Source organism: Cricetulus griseus, chromosome 2 (assembly GCF_003668045.3).
Source record: "Cricetulus griseus strain 17A/GY chromosome 2, alternate assembly CriGri-PICRH-1.0, whole genome shotgun sequence".
NCBI lineage: Eukaryota > Metazoa > Chordata > Mammalia > Rodentia > Cricetidae > Cricetulus > Cricetulus griseus.
This window is the reverse complement of record NC_048595.1, coordinates 101,543,509-101,567,510: the sequence shown is the minus strand read 5'-3', so window position 1 is coordinate 101,567,510 and position 24,002 is coordinate 101,543,509. Positions and strand designations below refer to the sequence as shown.

The 24,002-nt window shown below is 49.6% G+C and overlaps 1 protein-coding gene across 1 annotated transcript; it reads right to left on the bottom strand.

The window, feature by feature from the left end:
• Window positions 1-7,596: 7,596 nt before the first annotated feature.
• Aqp7 (aquaporin 7) lies at window positions 7,597-23,193 on the bottom strand. Its single transcript, XM_027403361.2, has 8 exons — window positions 22,943-23,193; window positions 22,109-22,180; window positions 20,004-20,091; window positions 9,459-9,585; window positions 8,888-9,025; window positions 8,525-8,643; window positions 8,168-8,385; window positions 7,597-7,885 (listed from the first exon to the last, which is right to left on the bottom strand). Exons 2-8 carry the CDS (start codon window positions 22,126-22,128, stop codon window positions 7,696-7,698), a joined length of 900 nt encoding a protein of 299 aa, XP_027259162.1. The 5' UTR covers window positions 22,129-22,180; window positions 22,943-23,193; the 3' UTR covers window positions 7,597-7,695.
• Between the last annotated feature and the right edge of the window lie 809 nt (window positions 23,194-24,002).

Here is a 24,002-nt window from a genome sequence, read left to right as displayed (position 1 = left end):
ACGCGGAGGGGGGAATTGAGTCTGTTGTACCAGACACCAGACCTTGAGAATATGCTGGTCTGGAATGGCTCTGTGCCTCATTTGAACCATCCAATAGAAATGACTCTGTATTTCACCTCATTTGAATGACTCTATACTTCGCCTCATTTGAATAACCCTGAGTAGCGCCTCATTTACATTGACCAATGGGAATAGCTCTGTACTGCGCCTCATTTGAATTATCCAATAGAATCCCTGCTTCTCGCTTGCGCTTTTTGCTATATAAGGACCCCTCTCCCTTGGCTCGGCGCGCTTGGCCTCACAGAAGCTAAGTCGCCCCGGGTACCCGTGTCTCCAATAAAGCCTCTTGCAGTTTGCATCCAAGTTCGTGGTCTCGCTGATTCCTGGGTACGGGTCTCCTTCTACGAAAGTACCTCCTTCGGGGGTCTTTCACCATGTGGGTGCTGGGACTTCAACTCAGGTCCTCTGGAAGAGCAGTCAAGTGCTCATAACTTCCAAGTCATCACTCCTTTTAAAATAGTGTTATCACAAACAGGTGTTATGTCCAGAGAATATATTGCTTATTTTCAACTGTACTGTACGACTTTGTGTTTTGTTGTTTGTTTTGAGATGGAATCTCACTCTATAGCCCAGGCTGGTCTGGGAACTCACTATGTAACCCATGGCCTCAAGCTCACGGCAATCCTTTTGCCCGGAGCCTCCTGAATGCTAAAAGTACAGGTGTACACTGCCTCACTCGGCTCTAGAGTGCTAGGGATCGAACCCAGGGCCTCACACATGCTGAGCAAGCACTCTACAAACTGAGCCTCATCTCCAGCCCCAGCATTGTTTTCTATGCCCACAAAACATTGCCCTGCCAGCCTGTGGTCCTGTGTAGGGATTGATCAAAACCCATCTGCAGGCCCCAGGACTGGCTTCTCTCAGTGTAACTGCCTATGACAGCTCCATGGGACCCTCTCTCCCAGCTCCAGTGTCCCAGCACTCTACCGTTCAGGTGAGCTTTTAAAAGCTCACCTTGGAACTTTGGGAGCCCTCTCCACATAGGGGGATATTCTCTCAGCCTAGACACACTGGTCTAGGCCATGCTCCAAATGATATGACAGACTTTGAAGATCCCCCCCATGGAAGGCCTCACCCTCCCTGGGGAGCAGAAAGGGGATGGATAAGGGGGGTCGGTGGGGGGCAGGGAGGAGGGGAGGGAGAGGAAACTGAGATTGACATGTAATTTAAATTAAAAATCTCACCTTGTCACCCACTTCCAGAAGGAAGGCCACTCCACTGTCCCCTGTCCTCTCAGGCTATAAAGTGTGGCTCTCAGCCCCAGTAAAGGACACTGCACACACCCCCACCCCACCCCTGCCAACACACTCACACTCACACACATACACACACACACACAATTTATATATATATATATATATACACTCACACACACACACTCACACACACAGGCATATATATATATACTCTCACACACACACTCTCAGATACACACACTCACATTCTCCCTTCACACACATACAGATACACATATTCTTCTCTCGCTCTCTCTCTCTCTCTCTCTCTCTCTCTCTCTCTCTCTCTCTCTCTCTCTCTCTCACACACACACACACACACACACACACATGCACACACACACACACAGTCCTTGGATGCAAAGGCCCAGCCTCACCCGTCATGCCTTCCCATGCACACAGTTAGAGCTCAGCAATTGTGGGAATAATAGGACAGAAGGAGCCCTGTCTGACCCCACCAGCAGTTGGTCCCGTAAGACTGCTCCCCTCTATCTCATGACGTTTTTTTCATGTCTCTTAGCCAGTTTGAAGGATTTGTCAATTTGCTCCCTCCTTCCCAACCCTAGAACCAGTTCCTCCTAGTGGCAGGAAGGAGGGAATTAGAAGAGGTCAACCCCATAGAAGCTGTCACTCCATACCAAGCAATCCTAAGGAAATAAAAGCTGATTCTGGAAACGGATTTTTAAAATCTCAGCCAGACATGGTGGTGCAGGACTTTAATCCCAGCACTCAAAAGGCAGAGGCAGGTGGATCTCTGTGAGTTTCAGGCCAGCCTGGTCTACATAGCAGAGTTCCATGTCAGCCAGTGAAAGCCTGTTGAAAAAGGAGGAGGAGAAGGAAGGATGATGGGGGAGAAGGAGAAAGACACACACACACACACAGAGAGAGAGAGAGAGAGAGAGAGAGAGAGAGAGAGAGACAGACAGACAGACAGACAGACAGACAGACAGACAGACAGACAGACACACACACAGTTATTCTTTTGTTTAAATTACAAATGCTCAATGGAACATGAACCAAGAGATTTATTAACCATGGAGTTTATTAAAGGGGGGAGAGCAAGAGGGGTGGAGGGAGGAAGGGAGAGAGAGAGAGAGAGAGAAAGCAAAAAGAGCCTAAGTGGGCAGGGGTCTGTCTTTTAAAGGGGTCCTTTGCGGGCTGGAGAGATGGCTCAGAGGTTAAGAGCACCGGCTGTTCTTCCAGAGGTCCTGAGTTCAATTCCCAGCAACCACATGGTGGCTTAAAACCATCCATTATAAGATCTGGTGCCCTCTTCTGGTGTGCAGATATACATGGAAGCAGAATGTTGTATACATAATAAATAAATAAAATCTTAAAAAGGGGGGGGGTCCTTTGCACCTGCGTGCAGACTAGTACTCATGGAACCCTGGGCTGACCAGAGTACTTCCTGAGTGCATTCTGTCAGGTGACAGGGGCAGGCCAGCATAATGCCTGAAGCCTTACATTCCTACCTTTACTTATTATTTAAAAGGTGAGGAGTTAGGTGTGGCAGGTTAGGGAATAAGGGTGTCGAGTTCTCTACACTGCTTCCTACTGACCTGGGGGGCATTGACCATATTTGGGGGACCTGAGAAAGCTAGGGTGCTGCCACATCCTGGGGTAGCTGGTTGTTCCATTGCAGTCCAGGCTGTATGAAACTCTCTGGTGCCTCTTAGGCCTGGCAAGATGTTGGCAGAGTACAAAGTTAAATTTAGAAAAAAAAAATTCTTAGGTCCTGGTACTTAAGGGGAGGATTGTAAGATGAGGGAGGGGCTCTCCAGGGGGGTCCCAAGATGAGGGAAGGGAGTCCCAGGACCAGAGAAGGGTTGAATAATATCTGGAATGAATCTGACCTATTTGGGTGGGTCCAATTCAGCTCCCAGGAACTTACAAGAATCCTTTGAGTTTATTGAAAACAAATTGTAGACACAGTAGCAGCATATTTATGTTAGAAGCAACTTGGTGGAAAGCATTAACATTTTTTAAAACTGACAGATATTTTTAGCACAATAAAAATACCTTAATCTTGACCTTGCAGTTATGATCATATGGCGGTTTGGTTGGTGTTTTGTACTTTGTCAGAGTTGAATTAGTAGCGTATTAAAACTTTATTGATTAATGTTAAGACTTTGAACAGTAGCATAATGAGAGAGAGAAATCTGAAATATGTTTCATTCTTTTGAATGTCTCAACTCACTTTATTTGTCATCACTTAAGCCTTTTTTATCCTCGGACCTTTATAACTTACATTCTCAGACCTTCATAACTTGCATTTATCCACATTGAACTTCCCATCCTCACACCTTTGTAACTTACATTCACAGACCTTCATACCCCTTATACTTTCCTATCTTCACATAGATAAACCCTAAAATACCTGTTCCTCAAATCTGTTTTATGACAGTTGGAGCTTTGGCTGCTGCTTTAAGCTGGCAAAGCTACCAGTTGTCAAAAGCATCAGAGTTCTTGAGAAGGATAAAATTTTACCTGAGTTAATGATTAAAGAGTAACAGAGACTTAGAGACTTACTAGCTGGCTGCATGGACAGCCACCCCCAGGTCCTCCACAGTTGTTGAGGTCAGAGGACACCTGCCTTCTGCTGATAGCATGAGACCTGTGAATTAGGAACTGTAGGAAGACTTGCCTACCACTGACCCTAGCAACGTGGAAAAAGTTGATCCCACTGTCCTCTTGTCCACGGTCCGAAGAGTCCTTTGCAGCAGTTGAGTGATAGGCAGGGTTGCTTAGTGGCTAGCACTGCCACTTTTGTGGGTGGAGTTTCTTCAGTGTCCACCAGTCTTCTTGGAGGAAATGGGGTGGGGCCAGCAGCTGGCCTGTCTCTCTGTTATAAAACCCTTTTTAATAAAACATTTTAAATGTCATATTCTCTAGATCTCTGAGCATTTGAGGGCTGTCTGCCTGTTTAGTATATCTCAACAGACAAAATTGTCTTTAGTTACTTGCCTTAAGCACATAGGTGTCTAGTTAAGACTTTATCCCTGTAATTAATTTGTGTGGCTACAGATTAGTGCAGAATCTGTCTGGAGAACTGGATTGAAGCTGGGAGGATGTGGAGGGATGTTTTACTCAGAGCCCTCTAGCTTGACTGTAACTGGTTTTAACTTAGTAAGTTAGATTTACCCCTATAAAGGACAAGAAGTAGAGAAGAATCCCCTTTTGTAATGGAAGCTTTACCTTCGTAAACAGCTTAAAGGAAGGACTGGGTGTTATAAATATTTTGTTAACTTGAAACAGATCTTTAAAACCTTAAATGTTAACCATCATTTAGAGATGCATAACAATTTAGAAATATTTGAGGCTTAGCACAGTTGAATTTAAGTTGTGTAGAGTTAGCTTACATTTTTAAACAGTAGCTACATGTGTGCTCACACATGGATATATTAAACAGGACTGGGTAAAAGTAAGGAGAACCAGAGTGCAATCTCTGATTTGCACATTGTAGCAGACAGGAGATTTAAAGAGACAAAGTAGACTTAAAACTGCCAGTGACAAGAATCTGCTGCAGACAGGTGCAACAGGGCCAGTGAAAGAAGAAATTAGAGACAAAAATAAAAGGCAAAAAAAGTTGGCACAAATGGGCTAGATTGTTCCTCTTCATAAGCTGAGGGAAGGGAGTAACCCATAGAGTGGGTGGGCCTACAGCTAGGCCATGTGGTCAAGATGGGGCTGCCATAAACTTGTTTTTGAATGACAGAAGTTAGGAAGTTTTGAGATGATTTCGTTAGCTTTTTTCTCCATGAGTGAGGAAGAAGGATGTGTGAAACCAACAGGACACCAAAGTCCAAGGGGCACAACATTAAAAAAAAAAAAAAAGCCATTGTAGGTCCAAGAAATGAATGTACCATCTATGGACAGTGCTAGGGTACAAAACCCAAGAGACCCCTCATGGGTCTGAGAAACCAGTCAGTACAAAGCCCGAAATTCATGGGGAAAAGATGAAAAACTCTGAGAGCGTCCTGAGCAGACGCTGACTTGGGCCAGCTCACTGTGAGCCACTGGCGTCTGCATAGAGAAGACACGGCAGAAGGGCAGCAGAGATAGGACAAACAGGAGAGTGAGAGACATTTTGAACAGGAGCATAAGAGGTCTACAAAACAGGACACTCCCAGGTGGAAGGAGGCTCCCTCCCTGAGACAGACTTAGTCATGATGGGAAACTGCTGTGGCGGGTGGGAGAGTTTTAGCATGCTGAGAAGAGGAGGGAAACAGACAAGTGAAAAAGAGGAGATGCTGAACTCCCAACTAGGGATCACTGGTAGAATGTAGGGTGGCAATAAACGGGCACATGGTTTGATATAGGGGGCCCAGTTTCCATGAGAGAGGTAGAGAAGATCCAAAGCCTATAATCTCCAGCGTCCCAGAGTCTAAGGGAGGCTCCGATGTGATTTTGTGGTCCATCGAGCACAAATCATCAGGGGCCAGGGCTCCCGGAGCCTGAGAGACATAGGGTCACCCAGTGTCTCTCAGAGACCACCGTCTCGATACGAGTATGAATACTAACTCATGGAAGCATGGGCAGAAGTAGAAATGATGGGGCAGGCTTGCCAGACATGGCAGTGGTGGATGGAAGAATCCAGAGATCCTTAGTTGGAAAAGTGACCGAGTTGAAGGTTACAGGGTCCCAGCATATCTCCGACTGCCACAGGCAGGAGCAAATGCCAGGAAAACCTCCCAGCTTTCGGCACCAATGCTGTTCTTTGTGTAAATTTGTGTAAATTACAAATGTGCAATGGAACACGAACCAAGAGATTCATGAACCATGGGGTTTACTAAAGGGGAGAGAGGGGGGTCTGTCTTTTAAAGGGGTCCTTTGCACCTGCTTGCAGACTAGTACTCATGGAACCCTGGGCTGACCAGAGTACTGCCTGAGTGCATTCTGCCAGGTGACAGGGGCAGGCCAGCATAATGCCTGAATCCTTACACACACACCATAGATGGAAGACATAAACACACACACACAATATGCATGCAGTATTAAAATATTTAATTAAGAAAAAAATTGGACCTGGAGAGCTGGAGATTTAAGTTAGTTGATAGATATTACATAGCATACACAAGGCCCTGGGTTTGATCCCGGCCATCATATAAACTGGGTATGGTGGTGCACACCTGTAATTCCAGAACTCAGGAGGTGGAGGCCAGAGGATCAAGAGTTCAAAGCCAGCCTAGTCTACATAATACCCTGTTTCAAGGAGTGAGGGAGGTGAACCTAAAAGATCACTGAGGAAGGCACTATGGAAACAGGCTGAAGAATTCTGGTGTAAAATCTTGGCCTTGCCTTCTCTGGCTCAAAACTGGAGAAAGGCAGAAGCAGGAGACCCTGCAGTCCCATCACAGGTCACCCTCAAAGAGTCCCCAAATCTGACTACCTCTGGTCTTTTCTCACTATCCCCCCAACATACACACCAATGCATGAAGGTCCATCAGTCTGTCTAGTGTCCTTTATATAACTCTAAGGCCCCAAGTAGACATTTTTCCAGGTACACCCCTCCTGGAGCTGGAGAGAGTTGGAGTCTTTTGGCCCTATGCCCCAGTATTAAGAAAAGAAAGAAGGGGGCTGAAGAGATGGCTCAGCAGTTAACAGCACTGACTGCTCTTCCAGAGGACCTGGGTGCAATTCCACATGGCAGCTCACAACTGTCTGTAATTCCAGTTCCAGGGGATCTGGCATCCTCACACATACATGCAGGCAAAACTTCAATGTACATACACTAAAAATAAAGTTTTGTTTTTTTTAAAAAAAAGAAAGAGCTGGGTGTTGGTGGCGCACGCCTTTAATCCCAGCACTCAGGAGGCAGAGGCAGGATGATCTGTGTGAGTTCGAAGCCAGCCTGGTCTACAGAGCGAGTGCCAGGATAGGCTCCAAAGCTATACAGAGAAACCCTGTCTCAAAAAAAGAAAGAAAGAAAGAAAGAAAGAAAGAAAGAAAGAAAGAAAGAAAGAAAGGGGAAAAAAGCCAGGCAGTGGTGGTACACGCCTTTGGGAATCAGAGACAGGCAGATTTCTGTGAGTTCAAGCCCTAGTCTACAGAGAGAGAGTTCCAGGACAGGCTCCAAAGCTACAGAGAAAACCCTGTCTCAGAAAAAAAAAAAAAAAAAGGAGAGGAATAACCCTGGGATATGCCAGGCGGGGTGATAAATGCTCGTGTCCCCAACACTCAGGAGACAGGCAGGATGATTGCCACAAGTTCAACTCTGCATGACAAGTTCCATGCTGAAACAGCTCCCACAAAATCCCAAGAAGGAGTCTAGCTGCAGGAGGTCCCAGGGAGTGAGGTCCAATACAAGTAAGGTGTTGCTTTATTGTAATACAGTTGTGGCCATAGATGGCTGTACTTAGAATTGCTCTAGAGGCATAGAGCCACTTGGGGGTGGGGCAAGTTAGTTGGAAGCTGGGGTTAGAGTAATAACCTTGGGTGATTCCGTTATCTTCCGGTCTACAGCATAAGTTTCCAGTCTCCAAGAGTTCCGAGGTATGCTGGAGTGAATTAAGCCCAGGTACACAATGCCACCTAGGTAGGCACCCAGGATGGGTGCTACCACTGGTACCCACCACCAGTTGTTCCCGGCACTGCAGGTGAAGAGAGGGAAGCCTACTGAGGACACCGATGCCCAGAATGCCACTTGTAATCCCCACAGGCCACCCATCTACCCTTAGGGACTCTCAGCCTGAACCAGGGACAGGGTAGACAGTCCAACAACAGGAACCACATCTGAAGATCTTGGGGCCCCTCCTGATCCCAGATCACCTGGAGACTTCATGAGACTGGCCTGTGCCACCCTAACGGCTCACACCCTCTACATGCAGGAGCCCCCAGAAAGCTGACAGGAATGGGGTCTGGAGGGACAGTACCTGAATACGTCTTTGCCCCAGCCAGCAATGAAAGTGAAGAAGCGGGGAGGCAGGTCACGGGATGGGTTGATTGCATATCCCGAGTTCATGCCTAGGGACACCCCAATAATGCAAACAAGGATGCCTATCACCTCTGCCTCAGTCCCAGGAAGTGCTGGACTGTTGTCCTTGTCTGTGATGGCAAAGAGACACATCTGGAGCATCGCAGTCAATAATACCTGGGGAGCAAATGTCATGGCAACCTACTGAGGACATGGCCAAGTCAGAGGTGCCCAGGCAGGGCCCCAGATCTGCAGTGGCAGAGATGTCTTAGTACAATCCCATCCAGAATTCTCCTGTCCTGCTATAGTCACTGACCTCATCCAGGAAGCCCTGCCACAACGTCATGTGTTCAGGAAGATAGGTGGCAAAAATCTTTGCAGTGGACACAGGTCCTGTCACCAACAAGTCTCCGCCCGAAAAATTGTCAATGGCACCTGTGGAGACAAAGATTGAGTTAACCCCCACTGGGGGTCCCAGAAAAGAGTTTGTTGGGTAAGTAGCTGGGAATACTTCAACAGCTTTACTCAGCTAGTTTTTTTTGTTTGGTTGGTTTTGGTTTTCGTTTTCGTTTTCGTTTTGGTTTTTGTTCTTGTTTTTCCAGAACAGGACACCAAGATGGGATTTAGCCATATTTCAGAAAAAGAAGCTGGAGGCAGAGGGCCCAGGAAGAGCACTCACGATAGAACAGTAGGTAGATGGTGGCTGCAGCTAAGAAGGAACCCAGGAACTGGCCCAGCACATATATAGGGAATTTCTTCCAGGGCATCCGGCCCAGTGCACAGTTGGCAAAGGTCACAGCTGCGTTCATGTGTGCCCCTATCATGAAAAATGGGTGGGTGGGGTGGGGGTTAAAAGCAAAGAAACAAGCAACAAGATGAACAAACAATTGCAACAATAAATAGGAAAGGCTACTTGTTCATGGAGTGTATTGCCTGTGACAAGAACTCCCTGGTTTAAGTCTTAAAAGACAACACACAGCTGGGACCACCACCTCCATTTTTGCCATAATGCAAGTGAAGAAGGAGAAGGTGAATCCTTTGCTTAAGACAACCCAGGTAGTACATACGGTGAGTCAAAGGGTATGGGAAGAGTCTAGGGAAGACAGGGGCAGAGGCAAGGACTTCACAGGGCTCTCCTCCCTACGGGTCACCTAAAGGTGCAGCACTAACTGAAGGGGGTGGGAGGGGCGTGAGAACAGCCCACCAGGAAGACTTGCCTTGCCTGTAAGACCTGATACAGGCTCACTCACCAGAGATGCCTCCTGCCACATGCACTCCCATGGTGACTCCGAAGCCAAAACCCAAGTTGACACCAAGATAGCTCCCAAGCTTTTGGTCTCCTAGAACCATATGAGCCACGGAACCAAGGCCAAATACCTGTGAGGGAGAGTTTCTGAGGGAGCTGCCTGCCCAACATTCCCCCATCAGAGGAAGGTTCAAAACTCATTTTCCCCTCCTCACTCTCCCATTCCCATGCCCTCATCTCTGGGCCTCCTCAGCATCTCCTATAAAGATCATGCCGTCTCTCCCAGGATTTTTTTTTTTTTTTGCATGTCAGGGGTTGGGGGGGAGTTCGAGACAGGGTTTCTCTGTGTAGCTTTGGAGCCTGTCCTGGAACTCACTCTGTAGACCATGCTGGCCTTGAACCCACAGAGATCTGCCTGCCTCTGCCTCCCAAGTGCTGGGATTAAAGGGTGTGCGCCCCCCGCCGCCGCCGCCGCCGCCACCACCGCCGCCACCGCCACCACCGCCACCGCCACCACCACCAGGCTATCTCCCAGGCTTTTCTAACAAACTTTCCTCCTAGGCTCCTAGTGAGGCCTTTCAGACCCGAGTCAATGAGAGCTGGGTGATGGGGGTTAAAAAAGGTCCAGGTCCAGGATGGGACAGCCAGAGGCTAGATCTATGACAAGCCTGAAGTTTGAAGTGGGAGCAGGTTTTCAAGGAGCACAGCCAGTGTAAATTGTCACTGCCAAAGCATCTCATGCTACAGGCTTGCCTTAGGAGGTTCAAATCATCCATGGGAAAGAACTATTGCTCTCCCCATTTGACAGATGTGTTACCTAACCTTAAAGAAACTGAATGACCTATTCAATGTCACATCGCCTGTAACATGATGAGCCAATCATGAATCTAGAAAGTCATTTATGCCAATACTTGCTGCTATGAATGTCTTTGTATTCTTAGAAATATGAACCCCTCCAGAGCCAGGCAGTGGTGGCACATGCTTTTAATCCCAGCACTCAGGAGGCAGAGACAGGCAGATCTTTATGAGTTCCAAGGCAGCCTGGTCTACAGAGTGAGTTCCAGGACAGGCTCCAAAGCTATGCAGAGAAACCCTGTCTTGAAAAACCAAAAAAGGAAGGAAGGAAGGAAGGAAGGAAGGAAGGAAGGAAGGAAGGAAGGAAGGAGGGAAGGAAGGCTGACTTGAGTGGTGGTGGTGTACATTTTTATCCCAGCATTTGGGAGGCAGAGGCAGGTGGATCTCTGGGAATTAGACATTAGCCTGATCTACAAATCGAGTTCCAGGACAGCCATGGCTACACAGAGAAACACTGTCAAAAAAAACAAAAAACAAACACAAAAACTAACCCCTCTGCCTATAGTACTTGATCCTATATCATAAACAATTTAAGGGACCAGCAAGAATAGCTCAACAGGAAAATGTATTTACCACCAAGCTAAACAACCTGAGTTTGATCCCAGAACCTACAAAATAGAAGGAGAAAACCAACTTCAAAAAGTTATCCTCTGACTGCCACAGATATGATGTGGCACACACATGCCAACACATATGGACACACACACACAAATAAATAATTAGTAATAAACTTTTTTTTGGTCTTTCTGAGACAGGGATTCTCTGTGTAGCTCTGGCTGTCCTGGAACTCACTCTGTAGACCAGGCTGGCCTAGAACTCAAGAGATCCATCTGCCTCTCTCTGCTTCCCAAAAGCTGGGATTAAAGGCGTGTGTTACCACCACATAGCACATAATAAACTTTTAAAAATAAAAACATACTTACACTCAGATGGTGCGTCCTTTAAGATGTTCATGTGTTTGTACATGTGTTGTAAAGAGATCTCTACTGTCAGGCTGCTGCCAATCAGAGTCTATATTTGTGTCCTCTAACTTGGAAGTCACTGACCACATATGGCTGTTATGTGCTTGAGTGTGGCTACTACAAACAGAGATTGGCCATAAGTGTAAAACTTGCACAAGATTTCACATACTTGGTCACATCCATCGACTACATTTTGACATGAAGTTTGGAATATATGGATTAAATACCATAGTGATTCAAAATAATTTCATCTATTTCTTTTACCTTATTAACGTGGCTACTACAAAATATTAAACATACCTGACTCGTTGCATTTCCTTTGTACACCTTTGTTTATTAGAGGAAAAAACTAAGGAATTGTGAATATGAGAGCTGAAACCAACTTCATTAGCGGATGATGCCAGGAGAGGGCATTGGGCTGAACCTGTACAGGACCCATGGTGGGTATTAGAAATCTCGACTGGAACATGTATTGAAATGGAAGAATGGAGAAATAATGTCATGAATGCCAGGGAGAGATGGCATCCCAAGGAGGGCAGAGTCAGCTCTGTCTTGGCAGCCTGAGTCACATGTATACAGGTCTAAAGAGAAGACCTTTAGGTGTGACACTCCAAATTTGTAAGGCATCGAGTGCCGTGTTGTCAGGCCCTGTGGGCAGTGGCTGAGTCCAGAGATTGAGAGGTACATGGTGGCAAGAAAGAGTTTTGTGTTTTTTGGCACGGGGTCTCTCTGTATTGTGCAGAATAGCTTCAAGCTTCTAAGCTCTACTATCCTGTCTCAGGCACACATCACTGTCTCCTGCTAAGATAATTCTGAGGGACAACTTGTTGGATTCCTCTTGCTGTTTGAGGCACTGAGGGTGAAATTTAGGCCCACATTCATGAAAGGGAAGTGAGAGAGAGACAGAGACAGGCAGGCAGACAGAGAGAGAGAGACAGAGAGGAGAGTGAGATAGACAAAGGACCTGGGTGGGTGGGAGACTAGTGCACAGGTCACAGGTGAGAGGTGGGGACACGCACAGGTCACAGGTGAGAGGTGGGGACACGCACAGGTCACAGGCGAGAGGTGGGGACACGCACAGGTCACGGGCGAGAGGTGGGGACACAGGTCACGGGTGAGAGGTGGGGACACGCACAGGTCACGGGTGAGAGGTGGGGACACAGGTCACAGGCGAGAGGTGGGGACACGCACAGGTCACGGGCGAGAGAGGACGGGCGAGGGGGACACGGTCACAGGGGGGTCACGGGCGAGAGGTGGGGACACGCACAGGTCACGGGCAGGTCACGGGCGAGAGGGGGACACGGGGTCACGGGTGACGCACAGGTCACGAGGTGTCAGAGGTGGGGACACGCACAGGTCACGGGCGAGAGGTGGGGACACGCACAGCGTCAGGCGAGGTGGGGACACGGGGCGAGAGGTGGGACACGCACAGGTCACAGAGGTGGGGACGCACAGGTCACAGGTCACAGGCGAGAGGTGGGGACGCACGCACAGGTCGCACAGGCGAGAGGTCACGGGGAGAGGTGGGGACACGCACAGGTCACGGGCGAGAGGTGGGGACACGCACAGGTCACGGGCGAGAGGTGGGACACGCACAGGTCACGGGCGAGAGGTGGGGGTCACAGGCGGGTGAGAGGGGACACGCACAGGTCACGGGTGAGAGGTGGGGACACGCACAGGTCACAGGCGAGAGGTGGGGACACGCACAGGTCACAGGCGAGAGGTGGGGACACACAGGTCACAGGTGAGAGGTGGGGACACGCACAGGTCACAGGCGAGAGGTGGGGACACGCACAGGTCACAGGCGAGAGGTGGGGACACAGGTCACAGGTGAGAGGTGGGGACACGCACAGGTCACAGGCGAGAGGTGGGGACACGCACAGGTCACAGGCGAGAGGTGGGGACACGCACAGGTCACAGGCGAGAGGTGGGGACACGCACAGGTCACAGGCGAGAGGTGGGGACACGCACAGGTCACAGGCGAGAGGTGGGGACACGCACAGGTCACAGGCGAGAGGTGGGGACACGCACAGGTCACAGGCGAGAGGTGGGGACACGCACAGGTCACAGGCGAGAGGTGGGGACACGCACAGGTCACAGGCGAGAGGTGGGGACACGCACAGGTCACAGGCGAGAGGTGGGGACACGCACAGGTCACAGGCGAGAGGTGGGGACACGCACAGGTCACAGGCGAGAGGTGGGGACACGCACAGGTCACAGGCGAGAGGTGGGGACACGCACAGGTCACAGGCGAGAGGTGGGGACACGCACAGGTCACAGGCGAGAGGTGGGGACACGCACAGGTCACGGGTGAGAGGTGGGGACACGCACAGGTCACGGGTGAGAGGTGGGGACACGCACAGGTCACGGGTGAGAGGTGGGGACACGCACAGGTCACGGGTGAGAGGTGGGGACACGCACAGGTCACGGGTGAGAGGTGGGGACACGCACAGGTCACGGGTGAGAGGTGGGGACACGCACAGGTCACGGGTGAGAGGTGGGGACACGCACAGGTCACGGGTGAGAGGTGGGGACACGCACAGGTCACGGGTGAGAGGTGGGGACACGCACAGGTCACAGGTGAGAGGTGGGGACACGCACAGGTCACGGGTGAGAGGTGGGGACACGCACAGGTCACGGGTGAGAGGTGGGGACACGCACAGGTCACAGGTGAGAGGTGGGGACACGCACAGGTCACGGGTGAGAGGTGGGGACACGCACAGGTCACGGGTGAGAGGTGGGGACACGCACAGGTCACGGGTGAGAGGTGGGGACACGCACAGGTCACGGGTGAGAGGTGGGGACACGCACAGGTCACGGGTGAGAGGTGGGGACACGCACAGGTCACGGGTGAGAGGTGGGGACACGCACAGGTCACGGGTGAGAGGTGGGGACACGCACAGGTCACGGGTGAGAGGTGGGGACACGCACAGGTCACGGGTGAGAGGTGGGGACACGCACAGGTCACGGGTGAGAGGTGGGGACACGCACAGGTCACGGGTGAGAGGTGGGGACACGCACAGGTCACAGGTGAGAGGTGGGGACACGCACAGGTCACGGGTGAGAGGTGGGGACACGCACAGGTCACGGGTGAGAGGTGGGGACACGCACAGGTCACGGGTGAGAGGTGGGGACACGCACAGGTCACGGGTGAGAGGTGGGGACACGCACAGGTCACGGGTGAGAGGTGGGGACACGCACAGGTCACAGGTGAGAGGTGGGTACACAGGTCACAGGTGAGAGGTGGGGACACGCACAGGTCACAGGTGAGAGGTGGGTACACACATCACGGGTGAGAGGTGGGGACACGCACAGGTCACAGGTGAGAGGTGGGTACACACATCACGGGTGAGAGGTGGGTACACACGTCACGGGTCACAGGCGAGAGGCACAGGAGTGGGAGGATCTGGGTACAGGGAGCCCCCTGATGATTTCCTCTGGTGAGCGGGAGATCAAGCTCTTTTCAGAGTGGGGGTCGGCAGTTGTGAAGAGCCAGGCCCAGCATAGTGATGCACACCTGTAATCCCAGCTCTCCAGAGACAGAGGGAAGTCCTAAATTCAAACCATCATGTTTTACACAGTACCTTCCAGGCTAGCTAGGGCCCAGGTCCTATAAAAAGAGGGAGGGAGCTGGGGAGATGGCTTAGTAGTTAAAGCACATGCCATCCAAGTGTGGGGACCAGAGTTCAAATCCCCAGAAACCCATTTAAATGCTGGATCACAGTGTGGTGACCCACCAGCAATTCCAACCTCAAAAGGCAAAGACAGGGAATATCCCCAGAGTGATCGTCCAGAAAGAATAGCCACATCAGCAAACTCTAGGTTTGATTGAGAGAGCCTGTCTCAATGAGTAAGGTGGAAAGGTGATGATTCTCAACATGAATCTTTGTCCTCCACATGCATACACACACTACATATGAAGAATGAAAAAAACAAGCAAGCCACCTGGGCATAGTAGTACATGCCTGTTATCCCAACTTTGAGGCTAGCCTGGACTACATAGTGAGACCCTGTCTGAAAATACAAACAGAAAGACCCTGGAGAGATGGCTAGTGGCTGAGAGCACACTCTGCTCTTGCAGAGGACCTGAACTCAGCTCTGTCAGTGGCTCACAACTGCCTGCAACCTCATCTTCAGGGGAATCCAATGCCTCTGGTCTCCGTGGGCACCTGAACTCACATGCACATACACACCGGTATACACACATGTGTGCACACATGCATGCACACACTTAAAAATAATTTTTAAAACAACAAGCAAACAAACTTAGCAGGGAAGTGAAACACCCCAAAAAGTTGACCAGGCTCACTGGGTCCCGCAGGAACCCAGGACAGGTGCAGGGGAAGCCAGGGAGGGCCTGACTTGCAGTCCAGGGGAAAATGCAGTCTGAGAAAACAGGACCTGATGAGTGTGGAAGAAAGCCAGGCCAGGCTGACAGGCTAGGAGACAAGGCCTGGACAAGTGGAAAGGGACTTGGTTGTTTGTGCTTGAAACAGGCCTTCTCATAGCTATCCTCCTGCCTGGCTCCTGGAGTTCTGGGATTACACTCATGTGCCACCACACCTAGCTTCCAAACTATTTGCTAATGATGATGAACTTGTGAACAAGCTTCCCAAGATGTAGTCCTGCTGCCAGGTTTGCCCAGTGCCAATGCATGCCCCTGATCCATCCAGCACACAAGTTTTGTTTGGATGGCTGATTTTGGAAATATCAGCTGCTCTTGAAAAAATGAGACAATCCAGGAATATTGAATGACCTTCATTCCACTCTCCATGACAATTGACAGCTGGACCAGTAGTAGCTACACCCTTTTACAGATGGGGACGAAAGTCCTTTGCACCCTCTGTCTGCCCGTGGCATGGGAATTTGCAATCCTTGCCCTGTAACTCAAGTACAGCCAGGTTTCCAGGGCCCTCCCCTCCCTGGTCAGTGAATGTAGCCCAGCCCATCAAAGTGCCAGCAACAGCCAGGAAGCCAGCTCTCAGAACAACGACCTCATCCCAGCTGCAGTAAATAGGGCCCAAGGTCACATTGGCCTTTTTTGGCACAACCTTTACCCTGGTGATTCACTGAGCTTCCTATAACCAAAAAAGCCCCCACTTCTTGGCACAAGACCAGGAACTAAAAATAACAACAGCACAATGTCCTACAGAAGCTCAGCTTCAGAAAGTTCTTTTTACAAGTAGTCTTTCTCAACTCTCACAGAAAAATCAGTGGAAAGATGGGGCCTGAAGGCGAGAAGGTGTTCTTGAACTTCCCAGAGACTGAAAGCAAGCCCCACTCCAACTGGAGGAGAGGCAGCAAGCAAGCTTGTTGTCTCTAAACTGAGCAGTAGAGCAAAGAGATAAAGGATCAAGACAGACATCAGAACAGCCTGGATTAGACTTAGTCTCATAGAACCTCATTTCCCCAGCTGTAAAATGGGTGTGATAAAATGGGTGTAAAATGGGTGCCAGGCATGATGGCACACATCTTTAATCCCAGCACTCAGGGGGCAGAGGCAGACAGATGACTTGAATTTTTAGTCAGCCTGGTCTACATAGGCAGTCCTAGGACAGCCAGGGCTATGTAGAGAGGCCCTGTCTAAAATAATAATAATAGTACCTATCTCATAGGCCAATGTAAAGATTTGGGAAGGAGCTTCGTGTGAGGCACTTAGTGCTTGGAATGCAGTAGGTGATCAATAATAACCAAAGTAAAAGAAAAAGGAAGCCCAGCATGCTGGCACACAACCTTAATCCCAGCTCTCAGGAGGCTGGGGCAGGAGGAATTCAGGATTGAAATCAATTGAGGTGACAGAGAAATATCCTGTTTGTTTCTTTGTTTTTTTTTGTTTTTGTTTCCCGAGACAGGGTTTCTCTGTAGCTTTGGAGGCTGTCCTGGAACTCACTCTATAGACCAGGCTGGTCTCGAACTCACAGAGATCCTCCTGCCTCTGCTTCCCAAGTGTGGGATTAAAGGGGTATGCCACCAATGCCCAGTGAAATATCCTGTTTTAAATAAACATTTTAAAGGTAGAAAGCTAGTAAGATGACTCACAGGTGAAAACACAAGTTTCCAAGCCTGGCAACTGGAGTTCTATCCCTGAGACCCACATGGCAGAAAGAGAGAATCCATTCCCATGAGCTGTCCTGTAGCCATCCAACTCTCACTGTGGCATGCTAGTGCCATACCAAAAGTGTGCCAAAGGAAAAGTTTTAATTAAAAAAATCCAAAAGAAAGGACTAGGGGCATAACTTGTGACACAGTGACAGAGTACTTGTCACATGTACAAGTTTCAGGATTGATCCCTGGTACCAAAAAGAGAAAGAGAAAGAAAGAAAGAAAGAAAGAAAGAAAGAAAGAGGAAGGAAGGAGGAAGGAAGAAGGAAGGAAGGAAGGAAGGAAGGAAGGAAGGAAGGAAGGAAGCAGATGCAGGCATGTGTCAAGCCATGGGCAGTCCCTGTTTCCCTATGCGCCCTCCAACCTCCCACATTCCAAGGTTTAACAGCCTTCATAGAGCTGGAATGTCTTGTCATAAATGAATTACTTTGTCCTGGGTTAAGGAGGGACAAGATCAGGCTATCCTCCCCACAACTCAGGAGCCAGAGAAGGTAAAGATGGAGGTGAGGGATGTGGAGAGGAGAGTATCAAGAGTGCCTGTCAAAATAGTAAGGAACCTAGTGGTGTGCACACAGACACACACACACACACACACACACACACACACACACACACACACAATTTTGTAAAAACTTTTTTTAATTTTTAAAAAACCCAGGCTGGCTGGGCGGTGGTGGCACACGCCTTTAATCCCAGCATTTGGGAGACAGAGGCAGGTGTATCTCCAGGCCAGCCTGGACTACAGAGTGAGCTCCAGGACAGCCAGGGTTATTACACAGAGAAGACCTGTCTCAAAAAAAAAAATAAAAAAATAAACAACCCAGGCTGGAGAGATGGCTCAGAGGTTAAGAACACTGGCTGCTCTTCCAGAGGACCCAGGTTCAATTCCCAGCACCACATTAGGCAGCTCACAGGAGAGCCAACCCTCTCTTCTGGTCTCCACAGACACCTACACTGGCATGCAATACCCACACACGTCTCTGTAAAGCTAAAAATAAACTCTTAAAAAGCAAAATAATAATAATAATAAATAAATAAATAACAAGGAGCAACCATATATATATATATACAATACATATTGGGTTCTGGCCCTCAGCCGCCTTCATGTGAGTGTACCAGCTCCATGCCAGTGTTCACAGTTTTCGACAAAGAATCTAACCCCATGAACTTTTAAAATGCACCTGGAACATTATATGGCTAAACCAGAACTCAGACCCAACTCCCAAACCCAGGAGCTGGAATTCCACACTAGGAAACTGGGAGGTCAGGCTTGGAGCCAAGGAGAAACCAGCCAGCTGTTGACAGCCAGTATTAGGATAAGAGCCTAGGTGCCCAGAGTCCCTCCCATGTCATTAATTCTGAAGAGTTTTTATAACTACCCTCCATAGTGAACTTTACCTCTTCCATTGAAGCCTCCCTTGAGCACCAGCGCCCCCTATTTAACTACCTCCAGAATCTCTCCACAACATCTCATCTCTGTCCAAATTAACTTCTCTGCTGGGCCTGTGCTGGGACTGTGCCCCACAGTGGTCCCTAAGAGCTTACTCTCCATCTACCTTCTCCATCCCTGGCTCCATCACCACCCAGCCTCCAACCGCCAGGATGATAACAGCCTGATGATCAGCTCCTTTCCACAATTACCTTCTGAAATCCAAACACTATCCTAGCAATCTACTAGTTTTTAAAAGTGTGGGTGTTTATGTGTGAGATGGCAGTGGGGTATACATGCCCCAGTGCCTGTGTGGAGGTCAGAGGACAACCTTGTGGAGTTCATGCTCGAGTCATCAATCAGACGTGCTCACCAAGCATCTTTACCTGCTGAGCCATCTCAGCTTCCTTTCATTTCCCTGTTTGATAACCTCCCCATTTCCCTCAGACAAATTCTCAAAGGTCTCCCCACCTTTCATCATGTAGCCCAAGAAATGGTCTTGAACTTGATATGTAGCAACAAGATAAAGGATTCAAACTCCCAATCACCCTACCTCAATCTCATATTACAGATGTACCCAGATCTTTTATCATTTTCTCTTTTTTGTTTGACTTGCTAATTCGATGTATTTTGTTTTGGTCTTGTTTTTTTGTTCTTTGTGTTTGTTTGCTTGTTTGTTTTTCAAGATAGGGTTTCTCTGTGTAGCTTTGTAGACCAGGCTGGCCTCGAACTAACAGAGATCCACCTGCCTCTGCCTCCCAAGTGCTGGGATTAAAGGCGTGCGCCGCCACTACCCAGCTTTTGTGTAGTTTTGAGACAGTTCCTTGCAGTGTAACCCTGACTGGCTTAGAACTTGCTATGTACACTACGCTAGCCTCAAATTTGCTTCAGTCCTTCTGCCTCCATCTCCCAAATACTGACACTGCACACACACCACCATGCCTTGTCTCTCAACCTCTTCGCTATAGGTTTTCCCTTCCCCCCTCATTCACCAGCCCCTGATTCCACTCTATCCTGGCCTATCATAAGCACTTTTCTGTCCCAAAAAGACTTGATGAGAAAAACCGCTCTGCTTCTTTCCCAAGCTCCCAACTCAGAGGCAGAGGAAGGAATGGTATGACCCCTAAGGTCAACAGTGGGAAGAGGTTAAAGAACTGCCTTTGCTGCCCTCCCATCCACCCAAGGCCACCCACACACTCACCATCATGACAAAGGTGCTCATGGTCTCACCCAGGAACTCTCTCACCATCTCCTTCTGCAGTATTGATTGTATGGTCCTGAGCACAGGCCTAGGGGACATCATGGGGTTCTGGATAGACCTGAAGCAGCAGACCGAGCTAACATACACAAGATTCAAGTCTGCCTCCTGCCCATCGGCCCTTCCACTCACGGCTGAGTTAATGGGTAACCCGGTAGCCTCTCCCCATGTACCTTCTCCTGGCTAGGGCAGTAGAAAAAGCTGGGATGAGAGACACCTGAGAGCCATAGGGATATGGAAAGGAAAGATGGCCCAGCTAGTCTTCTTCCTTCAGCCCCAGACTGAACAGGTAGGAGGAGTGTGCCACTGGGGCCACTTGTCAAAGGGGGTGGGCCAGGAGCTAGACGTGCAGTCTGCACTGACTGGGCAGGGGCAGACTGGAAACGGAGCTCAATTGCGTCTGCCTCTTTGTGGGAGTCAGAGCTTGGGGCCACAGGCCAGGGTTTAGGAGCAGTGGGGCACTCTGTAGAGCACATGAGGCATGGCAAAGTCTGGTTTCAGGCTCTGTGAACAGCACTGAAGCCTGAAAACAAATACCAGCTTCTTTAGAAGATGGGAGAGGGCTTGGGAGAGGGGTTCAGCAAATGCACCAGGCTCTGCAACCAGGCCAGCATGGAGATACCTATGAGTGAACGAACAAACAATAAAGAGGAAGAAAGGAGGGGCAGTCTTACTGCCCCATGTACCCTCAGTGCCAGGCCCACAGATGGGCAGGAAATATTGGCTGAATGGATGAGAAACAGGCAATCTACTTCTCGGTCTTAACCAGATTGACATCAAAGCTTCCTAAAGTGCCTCACACTCGATAAGTGCTTGTTCAATAAAAGCTCTTAAGGGTGGTCAGTTAGATGAAGAAAAGTGAGTTTCAGGCACCAGTGTCTGTTAGGGGGACACAGAGCTGTCATGTGGGGAGGTACTGGATCTGGAGGATGAAGAGAAATAGGGCAATGTGGCTAGGTGGGCCTTGGGGAAATAGGGTAGTGGTAGACTCGGTGGTGAGAGACGTGAGATCTAAGTATTTTAGGATATCAGTGAGGAGATGTGAGCCATGGTGGAGAGGAAAAGGGTAAGGATATGGTCTTGACTTCTGACTCAACCGAGGAGAAGGGCACCCTGCTAAGCTGAGGAAACAGGAAGATGATGAGGTGGGGGTTGGGCATGGAGAAATTATTTTCACCTGGATTCTGAGCTGCTGGTGAGACCCCAGCAGGTCTTATAAAGTAGGTTTAAGCCAAGAAAAGAGGACATGGCTAAGAGAGCAATGACATCAATGCAGGAGCCACTTGGTCTTTAAGTCCAAGAGAGGGCATGGCACAAACATCTGTATCCCCCCCTGCCCCCCCCCCATGGCAGGTAGCAATGACCTGAATAAGCAAGTGTGCTTCCTGAGAGGATAATAAGTTCTACAGAGACCTGGAAACCAGAAGAAGAGAAACTGGGAATGCAGTGTCTTCATAAGGAGTGTGACCTAAAGTTGGGGGGCGGGGTCACCAGAAGCCTTGTTGCCTTGTCGAAAAGCCTCACTGGAAATGGATGGAGGAGGTGAAGAAGTGACTGTGTGAATAAGTGTGGGGACAGAGCCTCAGGAAGAAGGAACAGTTGCTGAAGAAGTCTGAGCATGTGTACAGAAAGCAAGGGAAGTCCGTGCAGCTTGGAGAGCGAGGAGATTGAGACTTGCAGCAGGGGACAAGGAGGCAAAGGGAACCTAGCCATGGCCAGTACAAAGACTTGGCATTTATTTCACCCCAAGAAGCAAAAAAAAAAAAAAAAAGATGGATTTGGTTCATCAAAGTACCAATTACCCAGGGACAGTCAGAACCTGTACACCAATCCTGGATCCTTGTCTTGTTCTTCAGAGCTTCCCCTAAGCCCAGGGCCCAGCCTGATCTTGGCTGTGCCATGGGACATCAGAGAAAGGTGGGCTGGACCCCATGGACTACTGGGTGGGAAAGAGGGGGCCCAGAAGAATTGCTGCCCTGAGGGAAATGCTGGGGACAGGACAGGAAGGCAAGGAAGGGACTAGAGTTGGGGGTATCAGGGATGCTTACCGCCGGGATGTTTCAGCCATTGTTTGTCTTTCTGATTTTTAGGTGCTATGGACTCAGGAGAGGAACCTAGGGCTGAGGGACACAGAATTTGGCTCCATATTCTCACCAGACCTCAGTTTCCCAGGGCAGAAGCCACCAGGAAGCTCTTTCCAGTACTATCCCCCAAACCCAGGCAAGCTGAGAGAGGGGTGGTAGGGAGGAAAAGAGGAAGTTGTGCCTCAAGCAATTGCTAGGGGTCCTATGGTCCCACCCACCTCTACCCATGCTGTCTCAGGACCCTGAACCTCAAGATTTGGCTCTTCAGAGGTCCTCCTGGCCCTCCCAAGTCTGCCATCTACCCAAAGTCTGTCCTCCCACGCTTCCTAAAACTTTCCCTGCGTCATACCCTTCTATCATACTGTCAAGGTAACTCAAGTTGGCCTCGGCCAGACCCTACCCAATTTCCTCTGACTGAATTGTCAATTTATATCCTTAATCCTAATGGCAGAACCCCTGCTTCCTGGTCCAGCCTCTGAGGAGGACTCTAGGAAAGAAGCCAGCGGCAGAGCCATCTCTGACCTGTGCCCTTCTGCCCAGTCTCTCTGGTTGGATCTTCAGTTGTTCCCTCCCCATTCCACCAAGCACAGCGCAACACATGCTCCCAATCCCTGCTCCACTCAGCAGCTCTGCCCCAGCCGAGTTACAGCTGTCCATGTCACACAGACACGTGGGGCTGAACCAGAACACAGTCATACTTAAACTCCTGATGAACCTTCTCTCCCAAACAATCCGGTAGTCATCCCTACATGGTCCCTGTTGAGCTTGTCCCAAGGAGGCCAGCCTGCCCCAGCCAACCTCTGCTGAAGAGCTGTTTGTCAGCCTCTGTCTGGACCCATCTGTTAATGTTGAAAGTGGTTTTGATTCTGCTCCACCATCACTGCTGCCACTGGAGCTCTGCTGTCTTCAAGTCCTCAGTTTGAGCCTGCCTCTTACCCCTGTTGTGTTCCTCCAGGGGAGAGGTCAGTAGGGCAGGAGTTTGGCTCCTGCCACTTAAGCCAAGTCCATGCACACTGCCCAAAATAACATCCCTGAGCTTGCCAATAGCACCATGGAGACTGAGTTCTGAGGCAACCTTTGTGAGGTCATAAGTGGAGTTCCAGGTGTGCCTTCTGGGCCATAGTCCCAGAAGGGCCAGTCCTATAAGCCAAGGGGCAGCTTGCAGATGTACGCAGAGGCTTATGAGACCCAGGCTGTAGAGAAAGCAGATGGGGACCTCAAATAGTAGTTTCCAGACATCAGCAGAGAGAAGGAAGGGCGGGGAAAATAATCCCTGGTCAGTCCTGAAAGGGCCCCCAACCTGAAGGACAGTGAGAGAAATCAGGCCTTGTCCTCAGGGGTCCCCATCTGGGAGGGGGTCCCATCGTAGGCCCTGTCTTCTAGACACCATCTGTCTTAGGAAAGACAAGCCCCCAAACAAACAAACAAACAAAAAAAGCCAGGTGTTGGTGGCACACGCCTTTAATCCCAGCTCTGGGGAGACAGAGCCAGGCAGATCTCTGTGAGTTCGAGGCCAGCCTGGTCTCCAGAGTGAGTGCCAGGATAGGCTCCAAAGCTACACAGAGAAACCCTGTCTCGAAAAAAAAAAAAACAACAAACAAACAAAAAACAAAAAAACAAACAAACAACAACAAAAAAAAACAAGACAAGCCCAGGACTCCGTGAGAGAAACCAGCATGGGGCTGGGACCTCAGTGATGAGGGTGGGGTCAGGAGGGATGCTGAGGATCACCTACAAAGAGGCCCTCTGGAGTCAGGTGCCTGGATGGGCCTAGAAGAACAGGGCAGACATGGAAGCATCAGCAGGGGCTGCAATGCTGAAGCATGAGGGTGGGTGCCTGCTATTGAAGAAGTAGGCA